The sequence below is a fragment of the Sceloporus undulatus genome, chromosome 6 (assembly GCF_019175285.1).
Source record: "Sceloporus undulatus isolate JIND9_A2432 ecotype Alabama chromosome 6, SceUnd_v1.1, whole genome shotgun sequence".
NCBI lineage: Eukaryota > Metazoa > Chordata > Lepidosauria > Squamata > Phrynosomatidae > Sceloporus > Sceloporus undulatus.
The window spans coordinates 127,676,791-127,699,956 of NC_056527.1; the positions used below are offsets into that span (position 1 = coordinate 127,676,791).

Genomic DNA, 23,166 nt, shown 5'->3' on the forward strand with positions numbered 1-23,166 from the left:
TAAAGCCAAGGGAAAGAAAAGCAGCCCAATCTCAACATTCTGAATAAATAAATAAATAAATAAATAAATAAAGGGAAATGATTAGGAGTAGTAAATAACAAATACTTAAATGGACATAACTGATGAGTTATAGTCATTAAGAAAATTATTTTTGATGAAATTCTATTGGAATATTCTAAGAAAAACATGTGGGTTTGAGAGCTGTACCTATTCTTGCTCAGTCCCTGACACACCGGCCATAAGGAAATCTTAATGAGCTGGTTTATATCATAATTTTGAAACAGCAGTTGTTTCTGTTTCTGTTGCTGCTTCTGCAAAGAAAAGGGTGCCAGGCATGAATAAAACAGATCTCTGAAAATTCAGCCAAAGTTGCATCCAAACCTGCCCCTGAAATATGTTGTTAAAAAGCTGATTCAGGGGGCAAGACATCAAAAATGTAAATGAAATCCTTTTCTACCCTTCTGCCACACAGTGTTGATATTCCCTTTTATTTAATCCTCATTTGATGCGCCTTTAAAGGGAGCTAAGCCAGTAAATACAGGAGCTTGGGGAACTGAAGTGTTGCCCTGTTGATCTTCTCCGTTACTCACTTCTCCCAATTTATCCCAGGCCAGCCCATAATAAATGGCTCCACAGCTATAATCTTCTAGACTCTGTTCTGTTTATCACCTTGTTGTCTGAATTCCTTGTGGCAAATCTGTCTCTTCGCCTTCCTTTCTCCTTCTCAGCTCTGCTCAGCAGTTGGAAAAATTCATTAATTAGTTAAATTATTAATTTGTTAGATTTCCCCCAAGCGCAGCTGAACTCCCAAGCCTGCCTGATTAATGCTGCAGTTATTTCTAAACTTTAAAAATCTGAGGTCATTAGAATTCATTAGAGGGTATGGAGGGTATACTGTTTGCCAGATTCAGTGAAATAAGAGGCTTCGGGAAGAGAAGGATTAGAATGGGAGGGAATGCATCCTACGGCTCTGCACTGGCTTAGTCTAAGACAATGAGTCGGTATTAGAATTTCACCTCCAAGAAGTTGAAATAGCATAAACAATGGTTAGGGCTTCTGGGAGTTCATAACATTTGGAGGACTAAAGTTTGTTTCAGCTCCTTTTAAAATGCCTGCTGCTTTGAGAAGGAAAAGAATGGAAAGAGGGAGAAATAGTGAGACTAGAACCCGGAGCAATGGAAGCAAGCTGCAGGAAAAGAGATTCCACCTCAACATTAGGAAGAACTTCCTGACAGTAAGGGCTGTCCGAAAGTGGAACAGACTCCTTCCTCGGAGAGTGGTGGAGTCTCCTTCTTTTGAGGTCTTTAAGCAGAGGCTGGATGGACATCGGTCGTGCGAGTTCAAGACCAGCAAAGGGGCCCAAGCTCGACTCAGGCTTGCATCCTTCCGAGGTCGCTAAAATGAGTACCCAGACTGTTGGGGGCAAATTAGCTTACTTGCTAATTAGCTTACTTGCTGTTCACCGCTATGATCTTTGGAATAGCAGTATATAAATAAAACAAATTATTATTATTATTATGATTCTAGTAAGGATCTGGAGGAATGATATGAAGAAATGGGCATGTGCGTGGGCTGAGAATGATGTGACTACTTAGCAGGATAGTTCCCAGTTGACCATGGCTCCTTCAGAATAACTCCATTTGTTGCTCCAAGTTGATGTCCTGTTCCCAGTCCCCTTATGTTTCACACTCACTTTCACCAGGCAACAATCATATTATGGATATTACAGTCCATCTTTGATAAAGTAGCAAATTGGGGGATGGAGACTTTGAAAGGAGAAAAATAGCTTTTTTGAAGAAGCCAAACCCAAAATGTGCCCATACACATCAATGGTCACCACCTTCATGACATTCTCTGTAAATCTTATAATGTGTTTTGAAAACTGACATTTTGAGAATTGAATTGATTTATGTTCTTCCAATGAATTTAATTATCTCAATTATTAATATAAATACCATCATATTAATCATTTACCTCTTAACATTTAACAAAAACAAAATTAATTTTCAATCCTAATGATCCAAACTTTGGCTCAGCCAGACTGTAACACTTTCCCATAAGGCCTAGGTCTGTATCTGTTCTAAACTATGAAAGGAACATCTCAGCAGCACAGAGCCATATAAGCAACTGGATTCTTCCTTCTTCTGTTTAACTTCTAGCAATCCCAAGAAAACAAGTCATTTGTTAGCATTGTGAATGTGCTTGCAAAGTTTTTTTGGTCTACTTTAAGTTAGATACTGATCCCAGTGACACTTAGCACTTGTTGGGCTTACAGTTAATTAATTTTGCAAATGAATTAATAATTAATTTGTTTGCTCCAAGCTCTGCATTTGAAGCACACCCATGACCTCATCTAATGGCTTAAACATGCTCTGAAACACTAAGCAAAAATATTCACAAATTTCCAGAGAACCAGCCACGGGGTCATTTACCTAACAATTACTTGGGGAATCATAATGCAAATTTCATTTTTATTATTTTTATTGTTTTGGTAATACCATGCAGAAGACACTTTTGTTTTTTCCCCTTTTTTGCAACTGAAAAAAATAGAATCATAGAATGATACTCGTAGAGATGGAAGAGACCCCAAGGGCCATCCAGTCCCTCCCCATTCAATGATGCAGGAACTCTCAATCAAAGCATCCCTGACAGATGGCCATTCAGCCTCTGTTTAAAGACCTCCAAGGAAGGAGACTCCACCACACTCCAAGAGAGTTTGTTCCACTGTTGAACAGACCATACTGTTAGGAAGTTCCTCCTAATGTTTAGGTGGAATCTCTTTTCCTGTAGCTTCAGTCCTGACTACAAATGTGTAATGTGATCTGCTCTGCTTACTGAACAGAGCTTTTCTGAATCTACTGAAGGTTTGCGTTCCTCGAGTGGTGTTAGCTCGAGGTGCCGTTACAAGGTGCCGTAAGTGCCCCAAAGAGCCAGTGTGGTGTAGTGGTTTGAGTGTTGGACTACGATTCTGGAGACAAACCAGAGTTCAATTCCCTGCTTGGCCATGGAAACACATTGGGTGACCTTAGGTGAGTCACACACAGAGATGTGAACACACTCTCAGCCCCAGAAAACCCTATGATATTTTCACCTTAGCATCACCATAAGTCACAAACAACTTGAAGGTACACAACAAAAACAATGAATGCTCCAAACATTAAAGGAATCTGCATTGGCCTTTGGTGAGGACAGATGTTGTGCAAATATCAAGGATGGAAGATAATTCAATAGATTTGCCACTCTTGGCATTAATATCCACTTTGCACCTGAAACTCTTTGACAGGCAAAATGTACCTTGCTTCTTATATGGAACATTTGTGAGACTCGCAGTGCAATCCTTAAACATTTGTGAAGCTTGCAGTGTATTTTAGAGAAATAAAATATGCCTAGAATTACGTGTATGTTTAAAAAGATGTAAACAGCTGTAACTGCATACTACACCTACTTCCTTTAACTTCCTTTTGTAACATGAAAAATGTGTAGAAATGTTTATATTAAGCATTGTTAAAAATATGGAGAAAAATCACAAGCTGGTATGAACAAATGAAGGGATAAAAATGCAAGTGTGATTTGGAGAAACAGTAATTTTTTTTGTAAGGAGATTTGACATCCCTTCAAAAGAGTGCCTAAGCAACAACAACAAAAAAGCCTACTGTCCCCATGCAATTTTGCACACTTCTAATTGAATTCCATGAAATTTTACATCTGTTTCTTCATTCTCCCATAAAGGATAGTATACATGCCAGCACCAATGAGTTCTGGCCTTGACAAATAGCTAGCAAGATGTTCCTAAAAGGATCTGAGCAACAGGCTTATTCATTATTTTCTGTTTGTATTGTTCATGCTTATCTATGTTCCCAACCATTTCTATTCAGAACATACAGCGTCCCTACAAGAAATGGAGGCTGAATGCCAAGGCATCAAGGCTATATATAAGCCATTAGTACGTTAAGTGTTTTTTCCTCATTGTGCTAGCTCTATTGTCCATGAGCTTGATACCACAACAAGCATTTGCTATTGTTGAGTTGAGGCACTGTAAGTGCACACACAGCAAGCCAAAGCATATCTCCATGTTCTTTAATGTGTTGTCCTTGCAGAGATTTGCGGGCAACCTCTTAGGATATTGTACAGAATCTTTGGGCACATGTTGTGCATCATTCTTCTCTCCCCCATAACTATTCCTACATGCAAATGTACTTATTAACAGAGTTGGAAACACAAAAGACAAGGTGATACTCTCCCCCTTTGCAAGTACTGCAATCTGACTGTCCTGGTAGTAAAACATTTCTTCAATAGTAGAAATGGATATCACATTGATTTAAGGGGTCCAAGATAAAGTGGCCAATTGTGGGGTGATGAGGGCCAGATTATACCCCGGGAGTCCTTGCAGTGCCACACTGCCAATTATATTCCATTGCCATAAACAAACAAATAAATCCCCTCCAGTCTAATGGGCATGGAGCAATTTCTGCCATGTTTAAGCTCACCAGGCCATTTTAGGCCCAGGAGAAGAACTTCCTGTTCACTTTCTGTTTTTAAACAGTTTCCGACTTACGGTGACCCTAAGACAAACCTATCATGGAGTTTTCTTGCCAAGATTTGTTCAGAGGAAGATTGCCATTGCCTTTTCCCTGAGGCTGAAAGCATGTAATGTGCCCAAAGTCACCCAGTGGCTTTCATGGCCGAGCTGGAAGTCAAACTCTGGTCTCCGCAGTCATAGTTCAACACTCAAACCACTACTCCATGCTGGCTCCTCATTGGCATTGCACCCCCCAATAAGTCTTCTGCCCCCCCAAATTCAATTTTCCCCTCCTCCCCAACTTTCTAACACTGTAGTAATTTAAAACTTCAGTTGAGTATTTAGAAATAGAGTTTAGATGTCCAAAGAAAAATGTTAGGCAAAGTCCGAGGAAATGCAAACACAGCAAATGTAAGCATTCTGGGTGTGGGGTATTTTTAGTGTATTTTACTCTGGAATGCCAGAAAAAGAAAATTTCACGTGGGGATACAAAATGTTTATTTGGTGGAGAAAGTCCTCATTTTGCTCCCTCATAGAGCATAACCTTCCACCAACTCGTAAGTCATTTTCCCTGCATGTAAACTGCAAAATGAAAAGCCTGGTGGCCATATCTTTATAGTAACATGCAGTTTTGATCCAAGACATGGGCACAAGATGGATGACTTGGCGGCAGACATCTCAGCCGCGTAAATCTAGGTCAAGTTACTGGGCTCTAGGGAAGCCGATACTAAATCTGATTTTATACTTGCTACACTGCTGGGGAAATAAAGCTACCTTTTATACCAAAGGAGTCAGAATACATGTCACAGCTGTCTCAACTCTTTGAAAAGGAGAAAGAATGTGTGGTGTTCTAATTAAAGTTTGCTTTTGTTTGATTTTTCTCCCTCACATTTCAGAAAGCAAGGCTCTCTATGAAAATTCTTTTGGTCTGGCTTGCACTCCTCATTTTTAGCCTACAGAAGTAGTAAAACAGCAGACAAAATATGTGCTCCTTCTATTTAATTAACCCATTTTAATTCGCTTCTACTGAGCCCTTGCAGATGAAACAGCTGGGTTCATCCTTATGTTTCTGCCTTCACATATCTTAATCTTCTTTTGAAAATGATCAAAAAGCAACAGAACAGATGGGGTTGCTATATGAAAGGTTTTGCAAAGGAGCTGAGTTATCTAAGGTGGTAGTGGGTAGCTAAAAGGGGTGTCAGATTAAGTTTGGGAAAGTATCTCTAGGCATCTAAATTGAGGACCACTCTAGAATATTATTTTGAATGCTGAAACATTGTGGAGGAATGTCAGTCCTACCTCTCTTTCTCCCTTTTTCCTTCACCCTTCTATACATGTAAGGCAACAGACGGAAGCAGAGATCCTCTGCTATCTATGAATGTTCTCCGTGCAAACTGGCATCTTAAACTCCCAGGTCCAGGATTCACAGAAAGAATATCACAGATAGCACTCCACATGCGGAGGAAGAAACAGGGGATGGAACTTGGGTGCTCTGCTTTTCGTGAAACATAAAATAACAAGTGAATAAGGCTTCCATCCACCACCACCCCCTCCATGCCACATATACTTACTTCTTCCTTGCAAGTTATTTTCTTAGCTACTGGAACAAAATATCTGTTGTTGCCTGCCTTCAAGTCATTTCCAACTTATGTCAACCCTAAGGTTAACCCATCTCAGGGTTTTCTGAGCAAGACTTGTTCAGAATGGGTTGCCACTGCCTTCCTCTGAGGCTGCGAGTGTGACTTGCCCAAGGTCAGACAGTGTGTTTCAACAACCAAGTAAGCATTAGAAACCAGGTAATCCTAACCCCAAACTCTACAACACACTGGTTCATCAGTATTTCTTCTCTTTCCAATAAATCTTTGCTTTAGATTTTGAAGTTTTTGTACTTTTTCCTTACAGTGAAATCTCAGCAACAATGCAGGAGTCTCACGTATCCTAACACCTGGAAAGGTCAGAAGTCTGAAAGAATAGCTAGACGTTTGCATTCTCCAGGGCACCGAAGCTTTTTCTGAAGCAGGAAAAAACTCATCCAGGAAATGCAATACTCCCATGGCCAAAAGAAGACCGGTTGACAAGATCTAGAATGGATCTCCAGTGAGATCAGTTACAATCAAACGAGTACAAAGAAAAACCTCAGCCAATTATCCCTTGTAAATTATTTCCTTCTTCAAGCTTAGAAAACATATCAGGAATTCAGGGCTGAGGGACACTTGCAAACATTGTCAGTACATTGTTGGAGCTTATTTAATTACATCAGATAGATGTTGTGTGGTGTCTCCCACTGCAACTTGTAAACAAGGGCTGTGAATAGAATGGGCATCATAAATCCAATCCTCACACTGAGTTGTAACAAGGAAATCTGCAGCAGCCCTCAGGCAACAAGAAGAAAAAGATCAACACTATTTGCCAGCCTTACAGGCCACTGTATCTGAACTAAGGCCGAAACATATAAAGGAAGGCAGAGAAAATATATTAGAGAATACAGCTGATTGAAGTAACTACAGGAGCTCAACCAAAGGAAGGCGGGGAATGGGGGGCCAGTTGGAGCAAGCTTAAACCAAAGGGTTCTGTTCACTTTAAAAATAAGATGAATGGGTCTGCATTAAATGTTGAATTTGATTTACTGGAGAACTGTCTTGCAGGATCCAATCAAGCAGAGATGTCATTGATTTAGTAGATTCCCACACTGCACTCTTATGGCGCTGCTATTCCACTTTTACCGCTATGGCTGCCCCCTGTTGCATTCTGAGAGTCATAGTTCAGTAAGGCCACCAATATTAATTATAATGACATCTTCCTCTGCTTAAAAACAAACAAACAGGCATGACAGCCAAACCCATGCTTCAGTATGAAATTTTGCATGTGTAACATTTTTGATTCCATCATCTCACCAGACTGAAATTGTAAACATATTTTTAAAATGTGGCTGTTGCCAACCCACCTCCCCAGCTCCAGAATGATTATAGGTTCAGGGTACTGTGGAAAATAAAAAATGGTGACCCAACTATAAAAAAACAGATAATGACAGAGAAAGATAAAAAGGAAGGATCATGCCTCTTTTTGGTTCTGCCCTTGTCCATCATCGGTACAAAGCCCTTGACAGATTATTCCCAAAGGAATACAGAGTTCAACAGGGAAAATGTATTTTCTTATTACATACGCTCACTCATATGACCAACTGAGAAAGCATTACTCTAATTCTGACTTAGTTCCATTTGTTTGTGGTGATCTTGGCTCAGTCACCATCAGGAAAAAGATGCTTTCAGAAACAGTTGAGCATCTGAAATGAGAAATGAAAGCCATCCTGAATCCTAGAACAGTCTGACAACCTGGAGTTTTTGTATCTTCTTCTTTGATGGAGAACACAACAGCTTCCAGTTATGTAATGTGACTAAGCCTAAAGATAAGTCAGACAGACTGTTGTGGTGTGAGAGTTTAAAAGTAGTGTCAGAAAGCTGTCAAGAATTTAAGTCTGTAAATAAGACCATCTGCAGATTAGTGCAAATTTGCAAAATTCAGTAGTTATCAAAAGACATTTTTTGGGGGGGGGGAGGTTGGAATGGCTGTTAGAGATGTTTCTATGTCACTACATAATATGGTGTGTATTTGAAAGTACACTGCAAAAACTTGTAATTTATATCCAAAGGATCCCTACCAATACATACAGTTCAGCTGGGATTGTCCAATTCATAACTTGTTCTCTTTAATAGCTCTCTCCACACTTAGCCACCAGAGAGCCATTTAGATTAGCTCATGCCTCTTCTAGCATATTGGAGATACTCAGCTCAACTCACATGCAGCTCTCGGCAGTGTTAGTCTAGTAGAAATGCCAAGTTGAATCTCTTGACTCACATTTCTTGGCCATCTTGAAGTTGGCAGGCCCTACATAATGAGACTAAGGTCAACCCAATGGGCTGTGAAGACTTACAGATGGGGCCAAATTTGCCCTCCGACTGTATATTGTGCTCAGGCCTGCTCTAAACTAAACAGCTCTTGAAAAATGCAGTACGTTGATAGCTCCCCTGAGGGGGGGTCTGAACAAAAGCAAAAAAATCCCAAACCTGTAGTAGATTGGTTTGATTTTTCACTAGCAGATGCAATCAAAAAAGTGAAAGGTACTAGGAACCCACGTCCCTGTTCTTTGCTTTTGAAGGATAACAATACCTATCAAAACTTGTTAAATCCTCGTTTCACTTGATTATTTTTTTCACAGTGAGAAGGAAAAGAAAACAACATTTTAAAAATATCAAACCTGCAATCCTAAATTGGCATTATGGAATATCTTGAATTATTACATCTTTTTTAAAAGAGGGGAATTATGCTATTAGTCAACAGAAGTGTTGAAATGCAGGAAGTTATCACTTTGCTGCAGGTTATGACATCCCTTAGACTGCTTCCAAAGAAGAAAAGAAAAATCATGCCTTCTTTTCCAGTTTTATAAATACCCATGATATGATTGCAACCAGCAAAATCCTCATAATCTAATGAGGTATTTTATCTCCAGGTTAAGGCAAAACATTCAGAAGTACATAAAGCATCTGCCCAGACATTTACTGGAAAAACTGATGTGGGATTTAAAAAAAAAATAGTTTATGTGTCCAGGAAAAATAGCAAATTTAGACTTTTTAACACTATATAAGTAGTACACATGGAAAGAACAATATTTTTGTTTTAAAAAGATTGAATATATATATATATATATATATATATATATATATATATATATATATATATATTTAAAAAAAACATATTTTCCAAGAAACTCACATCAGAACAATCCTAGAGTGACAATAATCTTTGCAGTTAAAGATTTATTCTGTGTTTTGTGGAGGAAACAACATTTTGTACAAGGAAAACATTTTCTGCACAGACAAGAGAAGCAACTCTGGGTTGAGTTGGACCTTTTGGAGCCCTGGTGGCGCAGTGGTTAAATGCCTGTACTGCAGCCATTCACTTGAAACCACAAGGCTGCGAGTTCAAGACCAGCAAATGGGCCCAAGCTCGACTCAGGCTTGCATCCTTCCGAGGTCGCTAAAATGAGTACCCAGACTGTTCACCGCTATGATCTTTGGAATAGCGGTATATAAATAAAACAAATTATTATTATTATTATTATTATTTTGTTTAATAATGTCTGGAATCAATTGATGTGTCCAGAATTGCTGAACATGCAGGCATTCCAACCACATGTGTAGATATGTATCTGTAGCCCCACAACCCCTCCAGCAAAAAGGAGATGTCTTCCTTGTCATTTGTGTAGCTGAACAGGGGTCAGGTACCATTATCACCTTCAATGTAGGACAGACAGCTTGGACTTATAAGGAGGACATGGGTTGCTCCCGGTTTAAGCATGTAAATGTTAAAAGGATGGTCCCATTTCCTTACAGGCATGTTTTCTTGAAAAAAAGCTTATCTGAGGCCAAAAGTGCCTAGTGAAACAACTTATATGGATACTATATGGCAAAGAGGGATAGCTGGAATACTGTAAACCTGTCCTTCCAAATTCAGAATCAAAAGATACCTAATTCATTCTGCACAAAGCATCCTGCCTTTACTCGTTTTTAATGTGGCGGGCCGGTGCCTCTAGCTGTCTATTGCTTTCATTTCACTGGAACGTTTCTGAGACCCATTGAGACTCAGGGGCATTATATGGAAATGAAAATGTCAGGTACGGTTACTGGAGCCCTGTTGGTGTCTCATTTTGAACTGTGTCTGGTGAGGTACTACAATTATTGTTAAAGAGCCTGCATAGCAACTGACTGAGAAAAGCATTAGCATATTGGAAAAAGCAACAGAGAGTCACAAGGGCTTATAGAAGACCATGGAAAGAAAACTGAGACATCCGAAGAGGGAGCTGAATCCAATTCTTTTTGAAGGGGGGCACCTTCTATGTAATTGGAAGCTCTGGTTACAAAGGACTCTTAAATATGTGGAGTAATCTCTTCTATGCCATTCTCTGAAGATGCCAGCCACAGATGCTGGTGAAACATTAGGAATAAACTCTTCTAGAACATGGCCACATAGCCTGAAAAACCCACAAAATACTATGGATGCTGGCCATGAAAGCCTTCGACTTCACATGTGGAGGAATGTCCTCATAGACAGGTGCTTCACCTGTCTGTTATGGTTGCATTGCACCAGGGGTGGACAACTGTGTGAGACCAGGGGGGCACATTAAACTCCTCCAGGAGATCTTGGAAGACCATATCCAATATGTTCACTTCCTCTATTTGGTTTTAAAGGTTTTCTCATGGGTCTTAAATGGCTGGGGAGGATGTGGCAAAAATGTTTCCCAGATCCCTTAGAGGGGATTTGGAAACAAAAATTCTCCATTTTTTAAACTCTGGAGGATAAAAAAAGCTGCTGGATGCTGTGTGCACTCAGTAGGCAACACTTTATCACTTTATCTACCTGTTACAAGTTTGTTTCCCTTGTTTGCTTCTGCACATTGCTATTCAGCAGATGAGCTCAAAATATGCACATAATTTTTGTTCTAGTTTTACCTGGATTCGCCTTGGTTGATGGAAAGGTAGATCTCCCAAGATATGTCTTCAGGAATAGCCCCATGTGGGATCAGTAGGCTAACTCCTGTCACAAGAAGGGGAAAAAGAAAAGAAAAGTTAGCAGGGGACACTCTAAATCTCCGCTGGAAGGAAAGCGAATCACAGTTTCAGCACACTGTCAGCCTCAAAGAACATAATGGCTTCACTGTGGCCTTGTAGCACACGAAACTTCATCATCTTCATGTGAATGGCATGGCATGGATCACGTTCCAATTTATCAGCATTACTTATACTACACTATTTATATTGCAATCTCTCTTCAAGGTCTTAGATAAGATTAGGTTTCTGTTGTATGAAGCATTCAGAAAGCACAAGAGACAAAGTGCTCAGCATAGCCTACAATAGTAATGCTTGTATTAGTTTGGGAAACTGCCAGAGCCAATTTCAATAGTGGACTGTGAAGATACAGAAACAAACACCCTCTTATGTTTATATTTGCTGTAGAATGCAAATTTAGATGCAAAATCCAGGCCTCACTGATGCCTTTAGAGTAAAAGAATATGAACATGGCCAGTACAAACCCAATCTTCATTCTACCTGGAATCGAGTATCACAAAATACAAAACCAGGTGAGTTAGATACCCATTCCAGCTCCATAATTTGAATGTTACAAATGTTCCAAATGTCAGCCTTGAGGTTTCAGAATATGACACAATCCAAAGTGGTAGAATATAACCTTGGAAGGATAGAATTATCTCGCGGTGCCTGGCTCCATTTTAACTCATACATCCCTTGCACTCATATTTTCCTTTATGTCTTAGTATTTAGCAAGACTCCTCAAATCATTTGGTGGCTTTTAATTTGCAATAGATGTTTAAGATTACATGGACTAAAGAGAGAACATGACCATGTTTTAGTACAAAACAGAAAGATGGGAAGCAGAATGTAGGGTATTTGGGAAAACGGAACTGGATAAGCAAAACTTTTGGGGACAACTGTTCCTTCCATTGCATGGACTTTTGTAATGAACCATGTGTCACAGGAACATGTAGGGAACATTGCAGAATTACAGCTGGTGTCAAAACCTAATACCCTTAAGAAGCTGTGGGGGACTTAAGCATGTTAACAGTGCGTAGTAGTATTACTATTTGATTTTGTGTATTGGGTACAACATACTCTCCAATTGTCCCACTTTGGCAAGGGCAGTCCTAATTGATCTTATATTATCCCACTTTTTCAGTTTATGGGGGGGATAATTACAGCGCTTTAGAAATAAAGTTTAATAATAATAATAATAATAATACTCCCTTCCACCTTTGTACTTAATATACTCCATTTTCTGCAAGCTGAGTGCGTAAAAGTAGCTCGCACTCATCTCAAGGAAAAAGGGGAGAAGACAGAAGGGGAATCAAGTCTTCTCCTTTCCTGCAGTCAGACAAAGGCAAACTGCTGCAGGCTCTCCTAATTTGTTTTATTAATTTCTTCCTCATTAGTAATGTTCACTAGTAATGATGATACTGTATTTGCTTGGCCACCTGTGTCTCAATCTTCATCTTGAAATGTTGAAGGGTATGCCACAGGTTAATAGTGGATGAGGAGAGAAAACCACTTTCAGATTTGATTTTGCTAAAGTGCCATTAGTATCATCATGGAGAGCTGTAGGGAAATTTTAAGTGATGGGCAGCTTTCCATACTCAGACACTGCCATGGAAGCTGATGAACAGACACTGGACTTTGTGCTCAAGGGATCTCTAAGATAAATCTAGATCTGTTCTGGTTCAGAATCCATAAAGAGACTGGATAGCTTACCTGGGGCATAACCAAATATATACATATCTCAGACTGCATCCAGGGTTGTTAAGATGCCTATTACTGGATGTAGTGTTCTCTCCACTAAATATGGACCAAGTGTTTCACACTGAGGAAGGGATATTGCACAGTGATAAAGAGTATACTTTGCATTAAGAGGTACCCAAGTCTAATCTTTGGCCTCCCTATATAAAAGATGTGTCACCTTTCGGCTGGGGAAACCCTTCCTGTTTGCCTTTTTCAGTTGAAACAATCACTAGTACTATACACATACATGAATAAACCTTTATAGAACATTTTATATTTATTCCATTTCTATTTTCTTTGGATAATTAAAGGTTACAACAACATTCAAAATGCTAGTATGCAGCCTGGATTCAAACTGTCTTCAAAAAAAGTATCTCCCTGTACAGACTAGACCAATCTTTAACATCTTCAGCAGAGGGCTTTCTCTTGCTTCCACCAGCATCACAGACATTTTGGTGAGGACATGGGAGATGGCCTTCCCAGTGGGTTCCCTGAATCATAATTGCTAGTGGCACAATCAAGCACCGACAGTTGGTTGCCCTATTTTGTTTTATTTTATTCATAAAGAAGTGTATGAGACAAAAGTAATGACTGAATGTTACAGAAACCCTGTGCCATCAAAAGGAGGGGGGATCACTTCATTTCACAGAGCAAAGCAAGTACCTCATTTGACTGTCTGGATGCTCAAGGGCCAACTTTCCATTTTTGACATGCCACTCCAGTAGTTAGCTTTGATTAAGAAAGAAAGAAAGGAACACCTGCTACCTTGACATCCTTTTTATTTCATGTGACAAGAGAACAGCCTCTTTTGGAATTAATATGATTTCGAATATTAAAAAATGCACCCAGAAATCTTCACAGCTGTAGCCCTTTCTGGGCATTACATTTCATGCAATTATAGTTATGTGGGTGGGGGAAGTTTCAGACAAAAGGAGTCCTGGTTGGTAGAGATAGAAAATAATTTCATTGAATTTGTCCGTCTTCAAAGTTTTATTGGGGAGGGGGTTGGTTGAATTATATTTTTAACTTTTGTACATTTTAAATTGTAACCTTTTAATGTATTAATTAGGTTATTTTAGTTGTTTATTTTAGAATATCATGAGGGATGATGTGAATAGCCCTACTGAAATCAAGATACACTATTTCCAAAGCATTCCCATGATCCACAGAATTACTCTGATCAGTTGTTTTACTGACAGTAACAAGTATTTCCTAGGACTCAAAGGGGGAAACAATTACTCTGGCCTGTGTGAATGAGAAAAGTGATAGAATGTGAAAAACGAGATAGAATGCAAACGAGAAAACAGATATCCTAAATCGCTATGATGGCACATCTTAGGTGACAGTAGAAGGGCTTGCATAAACCTCTTAAATGCATTTTAAACAAATTCTAAACTTTACAGCAACTCACCGGAGTTGGGGATTCCCAAACGTCCTCCCAGGTGGCCAAATACACCAGTGGCCCTCATCTCATTTCGTTTGGAGAGTGTTGATAAGTTTTGGATATATGCGGCTTTGTTCTTTGCATGCATGGAGCTGAAGGTCCTGTTGCTGTCATGTGGAAATGTCCCAGAATGAGTTTTTCCTTGATATTCAGATCGCTCAGTCACGCCCAATGAAACCATGAAGGAACTCTGAACTTTGACTTTAATATCAGACAAAGGGTTGAAGAGGGATGATTCTGTCATGAGCTCCTTGTCAATGGGGTCTTGAAGGCAAATGGGTCCACTGTAGGTTCTACTTACAGTCAGGTCAGGCTGCATGGATGAGTTCAAAAGCAGGGAGTTACCTAATGGAAGTAAATCAATCATGCAATCAGTTATCAATGTTCCATACAACCGAAAGTGTGCACATACAGTCGGTCAGTATATAAAAATAATTAGGGCTTAGTGAGGCCAAAAGACATAGTTTGGAGAACACTGTTTTGGGTGTGAAAGAAACGGGCGGAATGAAGCAGTTTCTGGCTACTTTGGAGGCATGCTGATTAGACGATGCATGCCTCCAAAGCATTTGGAAGCCACCATGAAGCTCAGATAATCCAACTCCTGCTGGTCCCTGCATACATGTCCTGCCTTGGGAGCATGCTCTGTGGTCAGCAGGGTTTGGACCCATTTCTGGCCAGAGCGGGCTTAGGCCACTCTTTCCTGCCTGTCTCCTCCTGCCTGCTACAAATAGGAGCACCTAACATGGTACACCTTTATTCATAGGAATGAATTAATAAATGAACATTCTTCTATTCAGAAAATCACAGGTCAGAGAAAAACTCTTGCCTAACCTTCTCCATGACATGTTATTTTATTTTTTATTTTTTTCAAATTTCTATCCAACCCCATATCACAAGATATCGGGAAAGCTTACAATAAAATCAAGTGGAACAATTTAAATGCAAGACAAACACAATTTAAAATAAGAAAACAAGTGAAATATAAAAATAATTTGAAAAAAAAATCAAATTTAAATTTGAAAAACACATTAAATACTGCACAATTTAAGATGCAGAATTTAAAACACTATAGATCAATGAATCTGTATGTGTTAGGTAAGGCAATTTGACCACAAAGGCGCGTGCGCACGTGCAAAGACACACACACACACACAAAGTTTTAGCATGGCACATGGATAAACTGACAACAGCAGTTCATGCACTGATAACCTGCTGGTTAGACTACTGAAATCTGGGATTGGCCTTGAAGATAATTTGGAACCTTCAAGTGGTATAAAACACAGCAGCTAGACTGCTGATAGAGGTAGGTTGGAGAACACATCAAATCAGTTCTAAAGGGAATTGCATTAGCTGTCAATATGTTTCCAGACTGAATTCAAGGTGTTAGTAATGGCATTTAAATCCCTAAATAGCTTGGGAACTCAGTACTTAAAAGAGCACTTCTTCCCATATGCATCTGCTCAAGAGTGGAGATCTGCTGGAGAAGCCCTCCTCCGTGAGAGCAATACACTATGTGAGGACATTGTAGAGAGCCTTCTTGACCATGGCACGCTGGTTCTAGAATGCCTTCCCCTTGGAAGCACAACTGGTGATTTACCTATTTTCAGACAAAGTCTAGACTCCTATGGCAAATTACATGTGCCAATGTCCTTTTATGGTCACTGAGGATAGAGGTATCCAGTGTCCCCCCACTATAAGGCCTGCCATCTGGGCACTCCATGGCCTTTCGGTGCCTTGGAGAGGGCAATAACTGGACAGACAACATCATTGTGTTTTTTTGCTGCTGGACACAGAAGAAGGCAGGCTGGACCTTCTGAAGGTTTCTTAGAGGTCTGGATGGAGGCTATCATCTTTGTATCTCCAGCTGGTATGTACTGGGAGAGGGGCATGAAATGGAGCTATGCTTGGTGGAGATTTATGCCCTATTGGGATTGGGAGTTTTTCAAAACATTGCATGGATTTTTGGAATTCATGACACCGGGGGCTGACAATCACAAAGGGGCTATTAACAAGATTATGTTCTATCGAAATAGTAAATAATGGTATTGATTGCAGTTAACTTAACAACACATTTCTCTGTAAAATTAACCTATTATCCATATGCTCCAAGCAAAGTTATGTGAGGCACAAACCTCTGTCTTTATGAACTTTCATATGTGGCTTCTTTTTTGGGTGAGTCCTAAATCCATTTTAATCATACCAAAAATGTTTGACAACTCTGATTAAAATTCAGTGTAACCTGAATGTCAGACTTGGTTAGATTTACAGAAGATCTTTTCCTCTCATCAATCCATTCATATTTTAGAAGTGAAAAATCATTTCCATGAAAGCATTTGATCCTGGAATGGCCCAAAACAAGCGATACTGCATCAAGAGTTCTGCTGGCATCCATCAAACTTGATTTCTAGAGGTGTACCCTGGTGATTTCAATAGTCTTAAACATTTTATCTTTTCTCGCTAAAGAAAGTATTTCAGCCCTTTGATAATTTCTGTCCAACTTGCCAGCAACCTTCCTGGCTGAATAATATCCTATTTGAGTTGGACTGATGGAATGGAACACAAAATGAGCCATATCACAGTTGAAGCCATTTTAAAAATGGCCGGAACGAGGCTCTCAGTCTCCAATTGCTGTAACAAGAAAAATATGTTATAAGCTATGTTGTCTCACTTGCTAGGATTCTTACACGCTCCCACACATTGAAAGAGAAACTATGCATTGTTTCCAATGCTCAATGAACTTCTGCCTGAAATGAAAGTGCATGCTACCATCCTGGCCGCCATCCATAGTTTTTGTAGGTTTTTCCGGCTATGTGGCCATGTTCTACAAGAGCTTACTCCTGACGTTTCGCCAGCATCTGTGGCTGGCATCTTCAGAACCCCCCCTTTCTACACAATCATTATAGATACTGGAGCCCTTTCCAATTTCAATCTGGCAACACTCATTACGCTGTGGGTTTCCTTGGCTGAATAGGGAACCAAACCCTGGTTTATTAGAGTCCTAGTTCAGTATTTAAACCACTATACCACACCAGCTTTTGTTTCCACGTTATAAGAACATCCTCACCCCCCAAGCTGGCTGTTCTTGCCAGTTATGGCATACAAAAGGCATAGGGGAGTGTTTAAGAGGCAACTAACAATGTTGTGGGGAGCATTCTGATATGATAGATCTTTTACCTTGATTACATAAGCAGTGATGTCACTTATATAATAAAAATGTTAAAAACAAAGATATAGAAATGCAATAAATGCATGGCAATGCAATAAAACTTAATAAAATATCACAACATGGAACCTATGCTGATCCCTCTTTTGTACAAAGGGATCTTGTAGCACTTTTGAGAATAGCTTTGGTGTTCCTTGGCCTTTTGCTATTTCCCCCTCAGCTCTCATTTGGATTGCATCCTCATAGTTAACTTTGAATTCCTATGAGTTTACAGTCCCTTTTGTTTCTTCTCATTTAATCCTGAATCTCACTTTCTAAAAATAATACATACGCAAGGGAACGTGTCTAGAAATCTTATCATGGGAGACCTGTGGCCTAGTGAATACTGAGCAAATTGGTGACCCCATTTCCAAGAGGACTATTGATTTTTCTTCTTCCTCCTCCGGTGTTTTCATATTTCACTGTCTTAATAATTAGAGAACCTTTATAGAATACACCATTGATCAGGATGTCCTTTGATTTCGAAGCGATTTTAAGGTGATTCACAGTAACCCAAGTAGGCATACCACAAAACAGAACTAAACCAGCTTCTAAAGGCATATATAATATTAACTTCTAAATATAACCAGCAGCCAAGGAGTGTGTCCAGAAGAGAGTGATCAAAATGGAGAAAGGTCTTTAAACCTGGCCCTGGGAGGAGCTTATTTGCTTTTTGTAAGGTATTTTCTGTTAGGTTTAATGGAATCTTAATATCTTAGGCAGAAGTCTACAAGGAAAAATTATATGCATCCATTGCTTTCCTCCCTGTTTATTCTATCCTATCCCTATCCAGACAGAATATCAACAAGATTACCCTTGGAAAGGCACTGCAGGGGCTACATATCAAAAGTATTTTGTGACAAGACCCTAGTCATATCTTTTCAAGTTACCCTGACATTAAAATAAAAATAAATCTTAAGCCTCTCAGAATGTGAATGAATTATGACAGCATATTTTAGTTTATGATCATTTAATGTAGATCAGCTATCCTTTCATCATTCTGCTGTTCTCAAAGAGGTGTGAAAAAAGAAGAAGCAGCAGCAAGTGGCAGAATTGCTATATCAGTTCATTGCCGAAGTGGGTATTTTAAATCTCCTTAATGATTATGACAATAGAGTCTGTGATGGTAAGTAAGTAGACTGAGCTAATTAATGTAGACTGTAATGGTAGCGATCTTGCATGATCGCTGGTGCTGTTTCAAACATTTATTCCAGATTGTTTTTAACCATTCTCATTCAATTTCATAGGAAAGAAAAATGCTACTGAAATGAATTTCCAAGGAAGAGAAAATCTGAATCATTTGGATGAAAATCAGAGATGTTATGATTACTCGATTTATGAGACAGCAGTCAATGTGTGTGAATGACCTGCCTTTTATTGTACTAAATCTCTGGCAGATAACAGCTTCTGGCTACTAAGACTTCCTTCAATTCCCAAGGGATTTTGTCATAAAATAACTCTTCCCATAGGCCTTTTTCCCATTAGGAAAAATCCTGTTGAACACATGTGCAATAAAATAAAGGGGGGGGGGACGGTTTGCCTACTTTGCAACATTACAACAAGTTTCACAACACTGCAAAAAGAATTTTGAAAGGGCTCTGAGAAAGAGACAGCAAAAATGGAAGCCTCCTATGAAGGAGATGAAGATGTGGGAGGAAACGAAGGACAAATTTTGACACAACATTAGCTCCATCTCTTTCCTGGAGCTTGACACAACTGTCCTCCCTCATACTAACTAAACAATTTGCACTAGCAGTAAGATACAGCTATAAGGACTAGTCTGAAATTTAATGTGGGAGAGGTGCCAATGAAGCTGCCGATCCCTTAAGAAAAATAGCTAGAGTGGAATGAAAAGTTCTTCAAAGCTATATTGTTTGTGGTTTTGTTGTTGTTGTTTTACGCTCTTAAAGATAGACAGCCACTTTTCAGATCCCCCCCCCCTAATTTCCCCAACACATTGTTGTTATTTTGTCCCAGAATTACACTTCATATGGTATATACAACAGATTGGCAAACTGTGGTCAGGCTGCTAAACAAAGTTGTTACCGTTGTTAATTAAAGAATCAGTACAAAAAGAATTAAAATGTGGGAAAACACAAGATATTCCACAACTGCTGCTAAAAGTGAGCCCTCTGAGAAACATGTTGGACAATCTCATCTTCCAAAGAAATGTGGTGGGCAGAATTTCTTTATCCGCAAATAGGGAGGAAATGTTTCCACAGTTGTCACCAATGATATTTCCTAATGGAGTTCCATTCCATATTAATGTATGCATGTTCCAGGAGTTGGCTATGCATTTATTATTTATTTTATTTTATTAAATAAATATAGGGACTCAAGGCGGCAAACAGGTATAAAACAACACACCTTAAAAACAGTACAACAATATTAAAATATATAAATATTTTTTTTTAAAAAATAATTACACAATTTCAAGAGTGAAAACAGTTATAAATTAAAATATAACACGTTAAAAATGCAAACCATTAAAAGTTATATAGCGCAGCATTAAAACCCTTATATGCACATGCCCTATGTGCAAAATATTAATTAACATTTTCCTGATTATTAAAAACCGAATCAAAAATGAAGCTGTTTTGTTTATAGACTTAGAGAATATAAAGCTGAATATAAAACTGAACCAGGTCTTCTTGACCTAAGTGGATTTTGAAGACCAACCACTGCCATGTTATAACACCGAAACACAAAGTCATCTTATCTGAAGTTAGTCACAGTGTTTGCACACTGATTCCTGAAGACAGTGATTTTCAATATAATCAAACTATAGCCAGTAACAAGTACAATTTAAATGACTGTGCTAAACAGAGTCTTATAGTAGATTGGTAACTAAGTAGTTTGTATGGAAACCAAGAAAAAGCTTAACAGCCTTCCAATAACATAAACCAGAGTAAAGAGTTGAGAAAAGGCAATTTAGAGAATGCTTCTGAAATGTTTCCCCAAAACTTCCAGTTCTTGACTCTATTCTGGTTTATGCTGTAGGAAGATCGTTGATCTCTTTCCTGGTTTCCATGCATAAAGACATGCATAGAAAATAATAGACATGTCTGTACTTATGGTAATCAACTTCTTGGTAACTCAACCTTTTCCAAGCTTTGCTTGGATTCACAGATAAACCTGTGACTCTCTCTCTCTGCCTTAGTTATTTTAATGCATGCAAAGCAAAGCATATATCCCATGGGGAGGAAGACATCTATATATTTATCGATGGAATACTGTATCATCTCTTCCTTTAGGAGGATTAAATCAGAGCTATGTTCACACCTCTCCCAACACCTCCTTCCACCCACAATAAGGCTTCCATCTCAAAAACAGGAATGGTAGAATTTAAAAGAACTTTACTCACCCACTTCCACAAATATTTTGAGGAAGAAGCATTTTCACCTAGCAATCTTAAAAAGATCACACCACAGCACTCAATCTACATGAAGAAGGATACGCACCTGAAGAAGTAGACTGAAGTCTATGAAAATTCATGCTGCCAATTTCTTTCAGTTAGTCTCAAAATTGCTACAAGATCTGTCTACATGGGAAAGTACAGTAATACATGAATATTTACTTGTTTAAATTGAAGCTGTCCTTCTTTCTTGTAGTTTCATAGTGATGGTACAGGTGGTATGTGGCTTGGGACTATACTGATGTTAAATATCTTGTGTGACACATGTAACTCCTATATCCTAGCATAAACTTCAGGTCCTCATTCGGCTGATGAAACCTGTCTCAAAAAGTAGGAATCTGAATTACAAACCTTGCCGGGCAGTTTTGAAATTGAAAGTCTGGAAACCTCCGGTGAGGGCTGATGAGTCAATGACATCCACACCATATTCGCTCTGGCTCCGTCTGTAGAAAGTCACGCCGACTACAATGACCGCTACTGCGATGACTGCAGCCCCCAGCCCTGAATACAAGGCAATGTCTGTTGCATTCTCAATGTCTGCAAGCAAAGAAGGCATGACACCAAATAAGCAACAGATTTCAAGCTTTCCTTCTGAATAGTAAAGCAAGTATGAATTAAGACCAGCATTCACTTTCAACAAGTTTATTTTAACATGAGTTTTTTATCTATTATAACTTACTTGCTCTGATGTCTAGAGTACAATATTCAGACCTCAATGTATATGCATGGATACATAGCTGTGGTGGTGTGATCAATGGGAAATGGCATACAGAAAATGACTAGCTATATTAGAGAATGGACTTGATGGCCAATAAAATATTGTTGGATGGTAGTTCCCATCTTCTCTCACTATTGGATGGGTTGGATAGACCTAATGGAAGTTATAGTCCAACAACATCTGGAGAGCCATGTATCCCCATGGCTATTCCATAATAATTCTATCATAATTCCAGAAGTCCTTTTGAACCCTCTGGAGAAATACTGAAAAGAAAAGGCAGATTACAATACATAAAACCTACATTATTTTCACTATGCTACATTCCCTTTGTTTGCCAAATGAGTAATTGCCTTAACCCAGAAATAGGTTAATCTCGGAAATTCTCATATTTAGCTAGGAGACAATGCAGAAACACAAAAGCACTTTATATCAACGAGGCCATGCAATTTCTTTCTTCTTTTCAAACTCTCCAGACAGAAAAGAGGCATTAATCTTTGTCAGTAGGGCCAATTAGGCAATGGAACAGTGATGGTTTATTGCATCGTTTTCAAAAACAATCTTACTTTAGGAAGACTGTAGAGGTTCAAAAAATAAAATTAACTTTCTCCGCAACGTTTTCCCCCCTCCTCATTTAAATCTGAAGTGTGGAACTATTTATATACTTAGAGAAACAAAAAGGTTTCTGTACATCCACACTCTGCTTTTATGCATTGACACTTTGCACACAAAGCTTAAGACACAAATAATTGAATGAGCAGCTCCTCCCTGTTAGTCCTGGCTTTGCAGTGAGATATTCATGGGAGGCACTTCTTAGGCTGCATCTGCACTGCAGAAATAATTTGGTTTACTAAAGGAGTTTTAAACAATATTTTTAATAGCACATTGGTAGCGCATTACTAACATATGACCCCTACAACTTTCACAGATCTTGACATAACACATAAAAATACAAAAGCAATCACAATACCAAACAAACTCAACATGTTAACTGTTTTAGGTAATCTTTCCAAGTTGCTCAAGGCTATTGTTTGGTTAGAAGCAAGGCTACATTATATGAGCTTCCTGATACTGTGAACGACATTGAACAAAAGCATATTTTTATGGTAATGAGGTCTATTAACCGTGAATATTTTTTTTAAATAGAAGTGTTGGGAAATGATTTGAAATGTGTTAAAGCATAAAATCAAACTTAAAAAAATCTGTTAGGAATTTTAAATGAACAAACAATAAAGTTCAATAAGGATAAAGTTTTGCACAAACTTTGCAAGGCACATATTAGCTCAGGTTCACAACCACTTTTCTCAGTCTCTCTGCTTCTGTCTTCTAACCTCATCCCTTTTAAATCTGTAAAAAATCCTACTCTTCTATCAAGAATTTCTCTACAAGAATAACATCCAAGAAACACAGTTCCAAACTGGGGAGAATTATATATAAGGCTATTTACTACAATTGGTTGTTCCCCCAATTATCTTCATAATTGCCTTTGATTTCGCATCAATGATGATGCACATGCTCTTAAACTCTAA

The 23,166-nt window shown here is 38.8% G+C and overlaps 1 protein-coding gene across 1 annotated transcript in view; it reads right to left on the bottom strand.

Moving 5' to 3' along the window:
- The window catches only part of UNC5D (unc-5 netrin receptor D), a 259,865-nt gene that overhangs the window by 22,884 nt on the left and 213,815 nt on the right, over window positions 1-23,166 (bottom strand). The window contains exons 9-11 of the mRNA XM_042473959.1: window positions 21,274-21,459; window positions 14,273-14,650; window positions 11,026-11,110 (exon numbers count right to left, since the gene is read on the bottom strand). Of these exons, the coding sequence (XP_042329893.1) occupies window positions 11,026-11,110; window positions 14,273-14,650; window positions 21,274-21,459 (649 nt within the window). The remainder of the gene's footprint in view (window positions 1-11,025; window positions 11,111-14,272; window positions 14,651-21,273; window positions 21,460-23,166) is intronic.